At 39.9% G+C, this 16202-nt stretch overlaps 1 protein-coding gene across 3 annotated transcripts in view; it reads left to right on the top strand.

Moving 5' to 3' along the window:
* The window catches only part of brip1 (BRCA1 interacting helicase 1), a 41187-nt gene that overhangs the window by 17642 nt on the left and 7343 nt on the right, over window positions 1-16202 (top strand). For all 3 annotated transcript variants that reach the window (XM_046074528.1, XM_046074527.1, XM_046074526.1), the window contains 3 exons: window positions 809-970; window positions 13271-13430; window positions 13692-13813. In XM_046074528.1, the coding sequence (XP_045930484.1) occupies window positions 809-970; window positions 13271-13430; window positions 13692-13813 (444 nt within the window). The remainder of the gene's footprint in view (window positions 1-808; window positions 971-13270; window positions 13431-13691; window positions 13814-16202) is intronic.

Raw genomic sequence — 16202 nt, 5'->3', positions numbered from 1 at the left:
TGAACTTCAATCGAAATCCCTATGCATCCTGAAACCTACATCTCAGAAAGTCTCCATCCAGGTCTTTGAATGGTTAATCAGAATGGGAAAGTAGAGCTGATTCTGATTTTAGTACTAACACAGACACAGCTCTACTTTCCCACTCTGAGTTAAGTTCAAATCATAAATCAGAGCCATCGTATTAAATTGACAATGTAGACGTCCAATAATCATGCAGTGGGACACAGCACCTAGCCAGTGTTGCTGTAAAAACACTCACTAAATATACACTTTGTCAGAAAAGCCACAAAATCCACATGTTGCAATGTTGCCATCAGCTCAGTGTCTGAGGACAACAGAGCCACTGTTGTCCTGCAGATGTCACTATTTGATTAACAATTTGATCTCAATAAAACAGTCTTGACACTGAATTGGCGAGAAAACATTTTTGCAATAATCACAGCTTTTATATCAGTAGAGCTGACTAATGTTAAACATGATATACGATATGTTGCAGATTAGGTCACAGATCATAACTGGTGGGTTGGACTCAAGACAAGCAAATCTTGATAACTTAAACGTATGACTCTGTGTCAGCACTAATCCCTGGTGCAATATGTATTTTTAAAGGCTCGTAATGATAGCAGGAGATATTTGTTTTTGGACCTTTGATAACAACCTTTATGGGCCAACATGATTATGCTCTCCTCGTCCTCCACATGTCCAGCTGTCAGTGTTTAATGTCCTTAGGTAAGACACAGAAACCGATGGTTGGTGGTTGGAGTATCAGCAAAAAAGTGACTCCTGATTTCTAATGCCCTCTCTTCAGGTTTGGGTGGGCACTATTGGTGCAGGACCCCAGGGCAGAAAACTCTGTGCCACATTCCAACATACCGAAACGTATGCCTTCCAGGACGAGGTGGGTGCGCTGCTGCTCCATGTGTGCCAGGTCGTGGCCAAGGGTGTGCTCTGCTTTTTGCCTTCTTACAAGGTAATTATACCACTAACGCATACTCTACTGAAACAGGAAGAATAGTTACTGGTCTGAAGGAATAAGATGCGATTGGGCCATGTTAGTTACTGTCATAAATAAGTTGCAAACAGTCCTACATAGGTCATTTCTATAAAATACTGACTATAAAACCCACATGTTGTAATGCAATCCAAAAAACAATCAGATTTGTTGCTGTTTTGATGTTTGATTTGTTGATTCAAGACTACAGTAACTTTTGATACTCCTGTTTGGGCTGTTGATGTATTATTGAATTATACCTCTAAACATTATTGTCTTCACCCTTTCCCTCCTTGTACTCCTTGTTTGAAATGTGCTATACAAACTTCATTTATAAGGTTTCACATCCCAGGCTCAGTGGGCTAGACCAAATAGACGGACCACACAGGATTTAAACTCATTTTTAAAAATCTTTTATTGGAAACTGAGACAAAAGCAACCTAATAAATGAATCTGTAGTTGGTAAATCAGTGGTGGCTGCAATATGTATGTGGGGTTTTGTGGAAGTAAAACAAAGAGGAAAACCAAAAGGGTAGATGGTGATGGCGAGAGAGAGACATAAATATGTTTTAAAATGTTTACTGTTGTCTTTATCTTGGTTGTGCCGAGCAACTGAACACCCCTGACATGCTTTCAAATTTATACTAAAAATAATTCTTTACATTGTAGTGGAGTGGTGATGGATTGTTTGCAGTTAAAACATTTCCACATTTCACCACTGGGAGGTGCTAGAGACCACAAATTGAAGTCATGTTCAATGCTTTTCTGGTTCGAAGGTATTTCTTATTAACTTGCGCCATGCAAAGCAAGCTAACAGTTTTCAAAGCCTACACTGGATTCCAATAGATCCCACTGCTAAGAGGCAGCTGTTGGCAGTGTCATATGTTACAATAGATGACTACTAATCAATAGAGGTACTTGTCAAGTACTTGTTAAATGCCGTCATCCCCACAAAACTGTATCCTCTTTCAGTTAATGAGGGTGCTTCTGAGAGCGCACTCATGGACACTTTGTCCCCCTTTGTTTGTTATGCATTTTTGGTCATGAATAATTAATGTCCACTGTAGCTCAGTTGTCACATTAGCTTACTAAGGGTCAAGTGGATTATCATTGTGTGTTTGTCCACATTGAACATGTTATGTGTTACTTTGTTCAATTATACATTTTGGTCAATGAACTTACTATGGGAAAGAATACATGTGAGTTTTTATGAAAAAAATAATCATTTGATTCTTTGTATTATAATGCAGAGGTTCCCTACCCCTTAAAATTAAGCAATTACCCCACTGTCACTGGTTGCAGTGTGTATGGATTATAACCAGTTTTCCAGTTATTCACTGGAAAAATGGTAATGCAGTAGAGACAAATGAAACATTTAAATAATTCATGTATTTTACTTAGTTTTTTCCCTGATTTTTAATATTTTTAATTATCATGCAAACCCCTCAAACATACCTAAACATTGAATCATAGACTGTGTTTCTATGAATTTACCTTACACGTCTTTATTATTTAGAATATCGTTTAGAATTAAACATTACAGCAGTGAAAAAACTTGTCTGCTTTTCCTAACACTCTACAGTTGTGTCTCAGTAGCTACATATTATTTTTTAAAGCTCATGATTATATATATCTAGATAAGGCATTTTGAACTTCTGAACCGCCTCTCTCCACACACACTTCCTTTTTCAAATGGAAATACAATAATAATAATAATGATGATGAAAGCCAAGCATCACTGACACACTGGGATTTGCTGTTATGGGTCATTGTCATGTTAAAGGTGACACATCATTATCCATCAAACGGTGGACCTTTTTCAATTGTGCTTTTTCAATAGCGTATTTTGTTTTTGCCTTTGGCAAATTTGCGTGGCTTGCGTTTGACTTGTATTTCAACGTGTCACATGCCGTGTTCATTGGTTGGATTTCTCTGCAGTCCTTGTTTGCCTGCGATCCAGTTGCATTCTCAAACAGGTGATGACAGAAGCTAAGACCCTGGGCCTTGTTGTTTTCTCATTTTACCTTCCTTTTTGTCAGCCTGTGATGCCAGTCAAGGAGCGACTATGAGCTGTGGGATGTTTTTTTTTATTTTTTTATTATTGATAGCCATGTAGGAGTCTTCTATCTTTCTCTCTATGCTGATGCATAAATATTTAATCTGCAGTCAGCTCTTAAAGATGAGGAGATGAGGGGATATGAAGGGCTGGGGTATTAATTGGAGCCCATGGAGGCCTTGTTGGTGCCGCTGAGTCCCGTCTGCCCTGCGATGCGTGTGTTTGTGTGTGTGCAGGCAACACAGAGAGGATAGGTCATCTCCAGACATGCCTGTTCAGGGTGTCTAGGTGATGGCTATCAGGCCCAGGCTCAGTGATAGACAGAGAGAGCAGTGAGGCGAACAGGCCTGCACGGTCAAGGAGGTGTACCTCAAGGCTCTGTTCACTTCCCTCACATACACATAAAGTACACAGGATGCATTTGCACTGTTTAAGCTTAGTTTAATTATCTTCTTAAGAAAGATAGAATGACAACATATAAGTAGTTAAATCAGGAATAAAATCCATTTAAATCTGTTTGCTCTCTATTTAAGGTTGCCGTTGAATGAATTAAGTGTATTGTCATTTCTTTAACTAAGATTGTCATTTCCCAGCAGTGGCGTTGGTGCATTTCAGTCAAACGAGTGCAAAGAAAACTCAAGAGAATGTTGGGCATTAGCACACAGCTCAATAAAAAAAATACGCACGCACAAAGTATGTCTGTAATAATGGTCACACACTCACTTTCCCGGAGAGCCTGCACCGGTGCTGTGGTTTTGTAGCACTTTAGCCTCAACAACCCCCCAGTTAATGCCTATTAAAACCACAGCGGGCCCTGCCGTCTGGTCCTAGCCGCCAAAGAAAGGGACCAATGCTCCACTGGAGAGGGGGACTGATAGTTTATTTAAAAAAAAAAAAAAAAAAAAGCAGGGTTTTGCAGAGGTGAAAAGATGGCGGGGAATACAAGATGCTTTTAAAGGAGATTGAGATAAGGGCCATTAGGTGATGTCGCCTCGCTGTCTGTGTGAAGACGCACCCAGCGCTGGCGCCTGGGCTCTGCTGAGCGCGTGTCAAATCAAAGTCAAACTGGGCTGCAGGGCGTACACCCACCAGCACGCACTGTCCTCAGCAGCTCAGGGGCATCTGAAGCACCAATCACACAGCTCCAGAGGTACTGTTAATTTCAAAGTCAGACTGTTTCTGTCTGTGTTTGGGAGCATATTAGATTCATGGGTCAATTTGCCCAGTGTAGCATATCCTTCCTGATATTTTTAGAGCTCAGGTGATGTTTTATATGAGTTTTTACAGTGGAAACTTCAGGGTTACTGTAGTACTAAGCCGGGGCTTTTTTGGGAGTCATAGAGTTTCAGACTTAAATAACACAGGTCAAAAAGCCTCAGTCACCTCTTTGTTCTGCTGATGCCTCATTCAACCACACAAGCAATTTGTGGCTGTCATTGTGTTTGAAATATAATTAAACATGACACGGAAACTTCAGAGATGATATAAGAACAAATGTAAGGTTGCAACGATTTATCTGTTGGTTATTAATCACTTAATTATTCAATCTAAAAATTCATTCCAACTTCCCAGAGTCCAAGATGTCTTTGAATAGCTTGTTTTATCAGATCAGGAGTCCAAGTCTTAAATTTGAGGAACTGCAATCAGTGAATCTTTGATGTTTTTGCTACAAAAATAACTTTAATGATTAATCAATTTTCAAAGTAGTTGGCAGTTGATCATCTAATTGTTTTAGCTCAGTATGAATTATTTGATAAAGCAAACAGTATGGGCTAATTGAGTAGCTAACTATATACACTGTTTGCATAAGTGAATGTAATACTGCAACTATGTTAAACAATAAGGCTGGTGATATTGTACATTTTTCTTATTTTCAACAAATCCCATGAAACGATCCAAACCAACAATGAATTGATTGTTGTCCAAAGCCTAATATATTTTCTTCCTGTGTGCAATAGAGCTCCATTGTTGTCCAAAAACTATCAATGAGCCACACTGTTGCACTGTGGGACATCTTCCTTCATTACCATGAACACACACACTGTAGTTTGACTCAACCCCACACAATCATGGACTCCTGTTTGAGTAACATTTGGTAAAAACTGAAGTTCCCAGCAAAGTTACTAAGCATTTTAAATAAAATGAACCATTAGTATAGTATATACTAGTAGTGACCATTTTAAAGATTTACATCTTCAGTAGGAACCATGGCTGATGGGACAGCAAAACGAGAAAGTACTGAGACTATTTGGGTCTTGTCATGGGATTTCTCAACAATAAGAAAAATATGGAATATTGTCTGCCTTATCCTTTAAGATTATTAGGAGGGCTTTGCAAGTGTTATCTTTGTCTATTTTTTCTAATAACAGGGTTTTGTTATGTCATGTGGCAAATTATCATTCTTTGTTTTCACTGCATTTGATTGACGTTCTATTAAATTTTGCCAAGTTATCTGACCTGTTGTAGAGGAGTAATTATTTTATTCACAAATAATACTGCTGTAATTTTACACAGTGTAGAAAGATATATTTGGAATAACAAATCTGCTTAATCTAAAGGAAAGTCAATTTTATTTACACTTTACTGTAGATTAAACTCAGTTTAATCCTTATTTTTTTAAAAGAAGTAAAGTAAGCCCTATCAGTGACGTCTTCTTCTCTGGCCAGCAGTCAGTGTTTTTGCAGCGTTCCGTTGTCACCACTAGTGTTGCTGGGATGTGTAGAGCAGACAACAAGGGAAGAGTGGCTGGCCAGAGGTGGCAGGTGGCTTCTTGCCACCAGTCTTGGCGTGATGGTTGCTGTGATATTTTGGGGCTGAATAATTTACACCGCAACAACACGTCTTCCCTCGCCACTGTGAAATGTGGCTCCTGGCTGCATGTTTCATTAATGCCGTCGCCTCCAAAACCCTTCCATAATTCAGGAGGCACTAGAGGAGTTGCAATGTGTCGCCACACAGCTCACTGACACCGGGGACGCTGGGAAGGAGATAGAGAGGCTGGATGGAGAGGAGGTGAAAGATGGGGAGATAGTAAGGGGGGAAAGAGAGGGGAAGTGTAAAAGTGCGAGAAAGACTCCAGTTCACTGCTTCTATCTAGTTGTTTCACCACCCTGTCCCAATTGGCAGAAGGACCTGGCCCACTTTACCATGTCACTGGCAAATGCTGTGCATTGCACCTACCATGCCTAGAAAGGGCAATAAATTATTCACACTTTGTTATGCCCTATTATGTGCTAAATACTGCTAATTTCCATCTGTGATGCTCAGGCATCGTATCTGTGCTCCTTAAGACCTCTTGTTCAGTGTGGGCAACAAATAAATTCAGTCAAAAGACAATTAAGTTGTCAAATAACAGGAGAATTGCTTGTGTTTCAGAGATGCACTGAAATCTTATAAAACTAAGAGAGATTTAGTGGTATGTCCATTAACCTCAGGTACGTAGAGGTAATTGTGCTTCAGCACACTTTGCCTAAATAATCAAATTGTCCCAAAACTATATATTTACATACAATTTCAAAAACCTGTACATTTCTAAAATTTAGTGGAATGTAATTTATATCCCTGGTATTTTCATATTCATTTGGTGGTGTTGTTTTTTTTATTATACAAAGAGGTGTGCAGCTGAGCCTGTAAATTGACATTTTATAGTCTAGCCCAGTCTGCCAACTAAACACCAGGTCTCTGTCAGATGTTGTCCTTAAATTATTCATGAAGGTGCTCATGTCTATAATTTTTTTTTTTGTCTGTAATTCTGTGTTGAGTGTCTAACACTCACGTGGCTAAAAGCCTTTGCCAAAGGTGCTGAAGATTCGTTTGACCGCTAAGATCTACTTTATACCTACATCCATGCAGTTTGATTTATCGGACCAGTCTTAGCTTTAGCACCAATCTAATGCAAAACATCAGTAATAACCCACATGTAAATATGTATTATGTTCAGTGTATTCAATTAGTGTTCCTGAATTGGATTCTACTTTTGTTGTAAGGGATCCTAAAACTTTGCTCCTGCCCAGAAAAGTGGTATTTATTGCAGGTCTGTTGTTTTGACTGTGCACTGTTTTACTGCTTTGTTTGGTACCCCCCCCATTCACACAAATTATACTTTTTAAGGAAACATAGAAGGCTTTCCACAAGGATATGGAGTAGCCAGCCATTGGGGGGGGGGGAGTAGTCAGCTAGGAGATTCCAGGGGAAAGCCCCCCACGGAGAAAGCTTTGGCTGTAAAAGCCCAGATATGGCACATTCGAATGCCACTACTGATCTGAATTGATAGCTGTTCAGAGTCTGTTCCACACTACACTCAAGCTTCCTTTTGGGTGATATCTTTTGCTTTCTTTTGATAGTACTCCACACCTATTGGCAGTAAGTGGGTATAATTGATGATAATGTCAGGATAATCAAAAATAGAAACATGGATAAAATGTACTAAAATCATATATACTTATATAGGGCTGGACAATAAAACAATAACAATAATTATTGAGATATATATACACACACACACACAACGGACTGAAAAAAGCTTTTACTTTATTATGCTCATGAATATTTGTTGACAAAGATTTTATCATAATTCTTTTGAATGTTCTACCTCAGATTTGGCAAGTGATTCACTGTTTGGCATCAAGTGTTGACCATAAGGAATATTTTAAACCACAATTAACCATCAGGTTTCTTCAACTTTCACTCAGGATCAAAACTTTTTATAGATATAACATTTTTGGCCATATCGTCCATCCTTATACTTATACATATATATTTCTGCAGCTGGACATATGTATTGTGGCTATGCTGTGTGGTAAACTAGGGTGACCAGTGTTTTTCAGAATCAATAATACCCCTCTCAGATTGACACAATGACAAGGATTAATCCTGCGTTGATGGTTGTGCTGAATGGAACCAAATCGAAGCGTGTCAGTCAACCTAACTCTGTCACCTTCCTCCAAAACTTGGTTGAACGTAGATTAATATAAATTTATGGATGGGCCAAAACACAGTTTGAACATTTATTACAAGTTGGGGGTTGATTTGATATGAGAGTTGGATTTAGACGAGTGACAAGGTATTTGAGAAACAGTGTCCATCTTGACTAAACTCTAAGTATCATTGATCCAAAACACAGAGTCCAACTCCTCTCATCTTGCCAGAGTCTTGCACTGCACAGCTTGAAACACCGTCCGCCAGTCGAGTGCTTGATACGGGATGTTGATTGGGAAGGGCTCCAAATTCCATTGCTTTGCCAACATGAGTCCCATTTTGTCCAGACCGGACCTTTAAGAGTAGCCTTAGGCCTGGATCAGACAGAACACATTTTTTGCAGGGAGAGGTGCCTTTTTTAAATTGTATTCTATTGGCAGTGAGCGTTCTGCGCACTGTTTATGCGCCTGGGGCACCTCATGTTTTGGGTGCCTGCTGTGCCTTGTGTTTTTCGAAGAATCAAGTTTCTGCTAATATAACATTAACAATACTGAACATTAAGCCTACAGATCGCTGGCGCTGTAATCTTTGATTAGGCTGACAGGACAGCTGATTCTGGTGGATTTCGGAACATAAAAAAGACGCTCTTTTCTAAATTCAACCAAAAAAGGCACTGCTGTGAGCCTCACGTTTTCGAACCTGCAAAGCGCTTTCTGTCTGATCCGGGCCTAAAGTCCTTAAGTTGGGCCAACATGGCTCCTTTCCTCGGTCTCTTTCCTCTCCTCTGAACGAACATCACACCTGACATGGTGAGTGTATTTCTATAGCGAGCTTTAAAGGAGCCACCAGCTGCTCCTTCTACAAGTGCTGCTGGTAGCCATAGAAATGCCTCCTTAGGCAAACTAGTGAGGCCCTGTAGAACTACATCCATAGTAAACATCAACCATGCCTTGATTAGAGAACTGGGCCCACCTCCTGGAGCAAGGCCTGTGAGGGGAGCATACTGATGAGTCTACTTGCCCTGCCTGAACTATTTAGGTCCTGAAGAAGAAACATGGGGCTGCTGTCCTCTGGGCCCACCAGCTGCAAGATTGCGTGAATGGGTCTGCTATCTTACCAGTTGTGTGGCATTCAAGGGTGCAGGCTTTGCTATGCTGACCCTAGTCTTGGGGCATGCAATGTCACCTCTCTGGTGAGAAAGGAGCTGTAGTTGGTGCCATACTAACTACATGTAACTGAGCTTGCCTCTACACACAGCAGAGGAACTCTTTTCCAAGAGTTGGCCAGTGAGACGTGGCATGCGTGTGACTCCATATTCTGCTGCAGTACCTTCAAAGACACTGAACATTTTGTGAATTTATTTCAACACAGTTTAACATCACTCAAGTGTCAATGTTCAAAACACAGGAATAAATAACTTCCAACTTCATAAGAACACATACTTACAAACTTATCACCACTATGGATGATGTATAATGTTACTGACATATTAACTCGATCCTCTCCCGCTTGACACCTCCCCTGTCCCCACCTTACCCCGCCGTGTTTTCGTCATCCCCGGAGTCCTTGTGGGAGCTGCTGTAAATCAACCTGGCCTCCGTGGATTTTGGAGGTTATATTTGGTCCCGGTCTGGGTTGTGTTCACTTGGATTCTATTGCCCTCTCGCCTGCTACATTTCTAGTGCTCATCCCAGGCCCCGCACCCAGGCAGACTCGCCCGCGGAGTCCCTCGCCCTTGAAAACCTTCTCCTCCTGGTGGTCCAGAGCTCCTGTACAAGTGGTGTAAACAAACATAAACACTCCCCCAACTCCGAGCTCCCATCGGCTTCCAACAGATAAAAAAAAAACAAGTTAATCAAATTAAAACAGTTATTGTGCGCATGCTGTTTCGCACTGCAACTCCTTTTGTCTTATGGCTATAAAAAATGAAGCATTCACTCTTAAAAGTTCAATAAATGCACAATGTTTCCTAAGGCAATCAATAATAATCATGATTTCAATTATTACCAAAATAATCATGATTATGATTTTTGCTATAATCGAGCAGCCCTAGGTGAACTGGGAATGTCTTGTGGAGGCCCCTGTCTGCAAGTCCTCCAACTTCTTTCTCTGGAAGGCAGAAATTTTGCCTGCATCATAGCGATTAACATCGAAAGTGGATATTATATTTAGGTTGTACAGACTTCTGGCCCCCAAGGATGCCCATGTTCTTTTGAATGAGCTTTTAGTCATCTTACATTTCTGGTAAATGAGTCACATCTCTGGCATGAGAATAATATTCACAAATATCAGTGGGTCTTTAAAGCCCAAATTGTTAGACGTTCCTTAATGACTGTATTTATCGTTTATTTACAGTCAGTCCTTACTGGAAATTATCTTTTGTTTTAAAAAGTATCTTCTGTAATTTAATGGAAAAAATACACATAGCAACCTTTTTGCCAATGATTGACAAAATTACCATTCAAAACATGGTACTTGTACTGTCAAATAAAGATAATTATGTTGGCTGCAAGACACGATCCTTCACTGACCCGGTCGCATAATTTTCATCAGTGAGAGCATTTTTCCTCCGTACTCTTCACCTTGTGGAATCAGCTCCTTTCCAAGTGCAGCCTGGCAGATAATGGCTGTTTTGTTTAGTGGTAGAGCTGCCTAAAGTACATAACATGAATTATTCATCTCCCGCTCAAGATTGCACTGGAAAGCAATTGCAGGACAAACAGTTTGCTGAGTTGAAGATGCACATAAGGGGGGGTCCTTGTTGATGTAACACTGCATATTTATTGAATGTGCCATGTTTTATTGATGCAAACGTCTTTGCCTCACTTGCTTGAGGAGGCAACAACCTGACGAAATCTTACCCATGCTTCATTTCAGCGCTATAAGGCAATCACACTGGCATGCAAAAAATTGTCAACGCTCTCATACTGTCTCATTTCCCTGTCTGCCTTTGTTGTTTTCTTCTGTACTGCACAAAACCTGCAAACCAAATTTCTATTTAACTTTATGTGGTATTTGAAGGAACACTTAAGTTGACTGTTGATGCAGGTAAACAAAATAGGTGTACTGTTGGGGACAAGATGTCAGTGAATACTCTACATTCCTCCCTTCTGAAGGCCCCTGACTCCTGCTTTACAGGTTGTCATTATTAGCCTGTTGAGAAGTTTTCTGCTGACTACAAGAAGAACTTCTACTTGACCCCTCTAACACATTTCCAATCCAGTGAAGTTGCTCTTTCATTGTGAAGCCATGCTTATTCAAGGATATAATCTGCAGAGCACAGACACGAGTGGGCCTTGCTGGGATGAAGGCTTTTAGATCAATTTGCCTCCCTTGAGAGCTGCTAACTTTTTGCACCAACAATAGTACAGGAACAGTGATTTTATCAGCTTTCAGCCAAGTACAAGAAGAGAAGCTTTATGTTTCAGGCTTGGAAAGTGTCATAATGTGTTACAATGCAATGCCAGTTACGCATATGGTGTGCAATTCTTTTATAGTGTCTGAAGATGTAGACCTGCTGCTGTCTCTTGTGCTGTTTTTTATTCCTTAGGGTTGTTTTGCAGGTTGTATTTCTCCTTGTTTAAACCAAATTCTGACCTAAGTTGTGCAACAATCCCCCAAAATATTGCCAAACATCCAATACTTTTATGGCACCAACTGATTTTGTTTCAATACTAACTACTATGGAAAAGTGCTTTGGTATCATTTGGTATCAAATTTCAATACCTAAGGAGTAAATCTCATCAGTGTCAGTGAGCCAATAAGCATGCAGCATGCTTACAAGACACTGCATCTCCACAATACTAAAGGATTCATCTTCTTCTTTGTCTTCAGCTTAAGCAAACTAGACACTATATTGGCATATTGCTACCATACTGTTTCCATGAGTTTCTTCATTTTAGTCCAGTCACACAGGTTGAGTAGTGCTCGCAGTAAAAATGGTTTCTTCAGCTGCTCCCAGGTCTTTGAACAGCTTCCTCCTTTGTAGTGCGTAATTGCATCATAATGTGTAATTTCATTTTCTTTTGTTAAAATGGATTTTTATAAAATTGGTATAGAAAAAAGTATTGTTCAGGAACCAGTATCAGTAGTCAAGGTATCAAAGTTGTGATATATGCTATATGCAGGTACACTACGTGCACAGTTATTAGACAAATTGTATTCCACGGGATTTTATTGAACAAACACAGTGCTCTCAGTCAATCCAAAATATAATTAAACCTCAAACTTGAATGTTTATCTAAGATAAACTGAGTTTCGTCTTGCTCAGGAGAATATGTGTGCTCAGAATTATTAGGCAACTAAATTACCAAATAACTTGTTTATTCTCAGTTTTTAGACTAAGTGCAACAACACAAAATGACAATTTAATAAAGTTTTTGGCCTTTCAAAAATATTTAGTGACCAATATAGCCGCCCTTCTTTTCGATAACTGCCATGAGCCTCTTCCATCCATGGAGTGTGTCAGTTTCTCAATCTGTTCATTATCAACTTTCGTTGAAGCAGCAACCACAGCCTCCCAAATGCTGTTCAAACAGGTGTAGTGTCTTCACTGACTGTAAATCTGACGTTTGAGAAAGGCCCACAAGTTCTCAATAGGATTCAGGTCAGGTGAGGAAAGGGGCCGAGTCATCTTTGCGGCCCTTGCTGGATAGCCAAGCAGTGGAGTACTTGGATGGATGTGATGGATCATTGTCCTGCGTAAAGATCATGGCCTTCTTGAAAACTGAGGCCTTTTTCCTTTTTCCTCACTGCTTGAAGAAAGTATCTTCCAGAAACTTTGGATTGGTTTGGGAGTTACGTTTCTATTCGTCTATTTTCAACCCCAAAAGGTCCAACTATATCATCCTTAATAATAGCAGCCCATACCAGTACCCCTCCTCCACCTCCGCCTGACTCGAAGTGGTGCCATGTCCATCAGTGATCCAACCATGGGCCGTCCATCAAGAGTCACTCTCACTTCAACTGTCTAGAAAACTGAGTTCATTGCAGGTATAGCTTCTAGCATGGCTAATAAAAACGTTAAAACGTTATAAACTTTTTTTTATTTGCTTTTTTATTCTAGTAAGTCCCAAGCAAAATTAAGAAATGCAGTGATCGTTTGATGTGATATTTGCCAGCTCATTTCATATATTTGTACACAGAAATAGTTACAAGTTAACTATTAATCATGTCAATAAGCATGGCTTTAGTTTTTGTAGCTGTCGTTGCACAATCTATGAGAGCTTCTGTGTGAACAGTTTTCAAACCAAAAACTTAGGCAAGCATTTATGTTTACAACATGATGCCTCCTGTGATTTGATCAGATGCTGGACAAGCTGCGAGACCGATGGACTAACACTGGTCTCTGGGAGAAGCTAGAACAACAGAAAACTGTGATCACAGAGCCCCGCGGCGGTGGCAAGGGGGATTTTGACGAACTTCTTCACACGTACTACGATGCTGTCAAATACTGTGTGGAAAGAGGTGAGATAGTAAACAACATCACACTGGACCAAGTACTGGTTTTGCTATATCACTCGGAAGTAGCTTGATTGGTGACTTGATGCCTATAAACTCATTTGATCTAATCTAGTGCAAGTTGTCATTTGTACAGCTGCACCAGTGCTGACATCATCCAAATTTTCAATAAAGTAATTCAAGTAATTGTTAATAGTCCTACTGCACATTACTTGTCATTTACTGCATTGATGTATACTGTATGGTATTTTTTTTGTTCTACTGTAGATGGTGCACTGCTGATTGCTGTCTGTAGGGGTAAAGTGAGTGAAGGACTAGACTTTACCGATGACAATGCCAGGGCGGTGGTCACCATTGGCATTCCCTTCCCAAACATCAAAGACCTCCAGGTAGGTAGAATCACAACAGCCTGCAGATATTCTGTACATGCTACAGTAAGTAAGTGGTTTAGATCAGAGGCACCCTATCCCTGGGCCACAGAACATTTGCTACTGGGGCACTAGGAAAAGTATGATTTAGCTAAAAATAAAAAAGCTATTATAAGTTATTTTCAGGTTTTCCATGCTATTAGGCAACTGAGGTTAGAAAAGAAATCACAGTATATTCCTGTTTGCAGATTAAAGCACCTGTCTGTCAAAATCGTAACGTGATTCCTTTGGTGACGCTGAGCAGTGTCTGTAAGATGTCCACTTCTTAATTTTTTATTTATTTTTGGGTCCAGATCCAACATGTTGGATACCATGAACAGAAATATATATCTCACAGACATACTCGACGCACGCACACACACAAACCCACACCAAATAAGAACATCTCTTTTTGGTGATCCGTAAAAAAAAATCCCAAAGCGATGTAGCTGTGTCTGTGCCGTCCTTAGCAGATAAAGTTGACCTTTAAGTTTGACTCTCTCCCTGCCTCCCACCTCTCCTCCCCTTTACTCCTCCACATACTCCTGTCAGAGCACGACGAAGCTTTCACTAACCTGTTCTGTCAGTGTGGCAAGACATGTGGGTGATTGAAGCTTCCCAGACCCTTTCACCTTAGCCAAAGCTGTCAGTTTTACCTCTGTCAGCTCTCAGGGCATTGCGTCCCTTTCTCTGATTTATTTTTTTAATTTTCTACTTTGTGCTGTTTAGGTACAAGTAGATGGTCTTAAGCATTCTGCATAGAAAGTCCTATTTCTGAAGTTCTGAAAGGCAAGAATCAAACAAAAGATCTGCACACTGTAATAATAGCTCCCATTATTTTTAATTCAACAACGTTTCAATCTAATGGAGATCTTCGTCAGGTATTGTCCACAAAGCGCAACAAAGAATATGTAAACACAAACACTCAGGTGATTGTGATCTGCATGATTTAGAGTCAATCTACTCTAGCTGGACCAATTAGTAAAAGAAGCCAGTTTTTGTTTGTTTGTTTGATAACAGCTACAGGGATTTACATTACAACAGAACACTGAAACTCCTCACTAATACCTATTAACTTGTAAAAATGTTTTAGCTCCAGTTATTATGGATTACAGATATTATGGATGTGAGTGACAATAGGAGGTTAAGCAAACATATCTTTTGGAAATATCAGACCTTAAAATGAAATAAATGACTCTAATGATTAAATAAGGCATTGATTCAAGGGATGCAGCAGTTGACAATGATGGGTTGGATTGCATTATATGGTGGTGTAATACGTATATAAAAGAACAAATGCATATCATCATAAAGACCAATAGCCCATCTAAACGTCATTACATAGTCTCTTGAAACTGATGTTTTAAGCTTGTGCCTGATCTAGAATAAATCAGGAGACAAGTGGATGGAGCAGAACACCAGGGGGAGGACTGAAGAAGCCAAAACCAGTTAGGGCCAAGGAGGAGCTAACCAAGTGTGAAGAGACCGTGCATTTCAAATGACACATTCTGTGCTCCACATGTACCGCTTTTGTTTATTTGCTACATGTCCTCAGAGAGCCACGTCTTATCATGATTGCAGCTGTTGTAGGATCAGGAAGGCAAAGGTCATGGTGGTGACTGCTGACACTTTAACTTGAACAAAACCTTTAATTTAACTATTGTTGAACTCCATCCTTGACTATCAGTAAAATATTACATAATTTAAATAAAGGACTGAAGAAAATGCTATTTTCTGGATTTCCAGATCAAACAGTTGGGACTGAATGAGAGGTATGTTGTGCTTTACCTGTCATACCGCTTCCATCTGAATTTGAAAGAAAGGTAGAGCACACAACAGGACAAGTTAGAGTGCAAACATGACAGAGAGAACATAAACTTAAACCAGTGCTTACTTTACTTTCATATTTACAGTTTTTTGTCATTTCAGTCTTTGTAAAATTCTGTGCTTTAACAGTGATGTGTGTGAAACTGTGTGTGTGTGTGTGTGTTGCGGACACAAGTCTTGGTAAGTAGGGAAGACCTGTAATCAGTTTTATATAAATCAGTCGAACATGGACAGCGGGATATTAGAGATAAAAGGCGTGATTTTTACTTCTGCGGTATTGCTGAAATTTCTTCCTGGATCCATGTCGGTCTGTGCATCTTTAAAAGCAGATATTGACTACTGTCAAGCTACAGCTAGTAAAATATAAGTCCTGAAGACAAGGGTTGGGCAATGCCTACAAAATTTCCATCAGATGATGTCTACATTGAAATGTCGGGATGGACAATGACATCTAGGGCGCTGGAAAACCGGCTTTTACATGGCGGTATTATGCGAAAAAATTTGATTTAATTTTATATTTTTCTCCTTAACTTTGCTTCCCCCC

The sequence above is a fragment of the Micropterus dolomieu genome, linkage group LG17, assembly GCF_021292245.1.
Source record: "Micropterus dolomieu isolate WLL.071019.BEF.003 ecotype Adirondacks linkage group LG17, ASM2129224v1, whole genome shotgun sequence".
NCBI classification, from domain to species: Eukaryota; Metazoa; Chordata; class Actinopteri; order Centrarchiformes; family Centrarchidae; genus Micropterus; species Micropterus dolomieu.
Note: the sequence above shows the minus strand (reverse complement) of the source record. Positions and strands in the feature narration are given on the sequence as shown.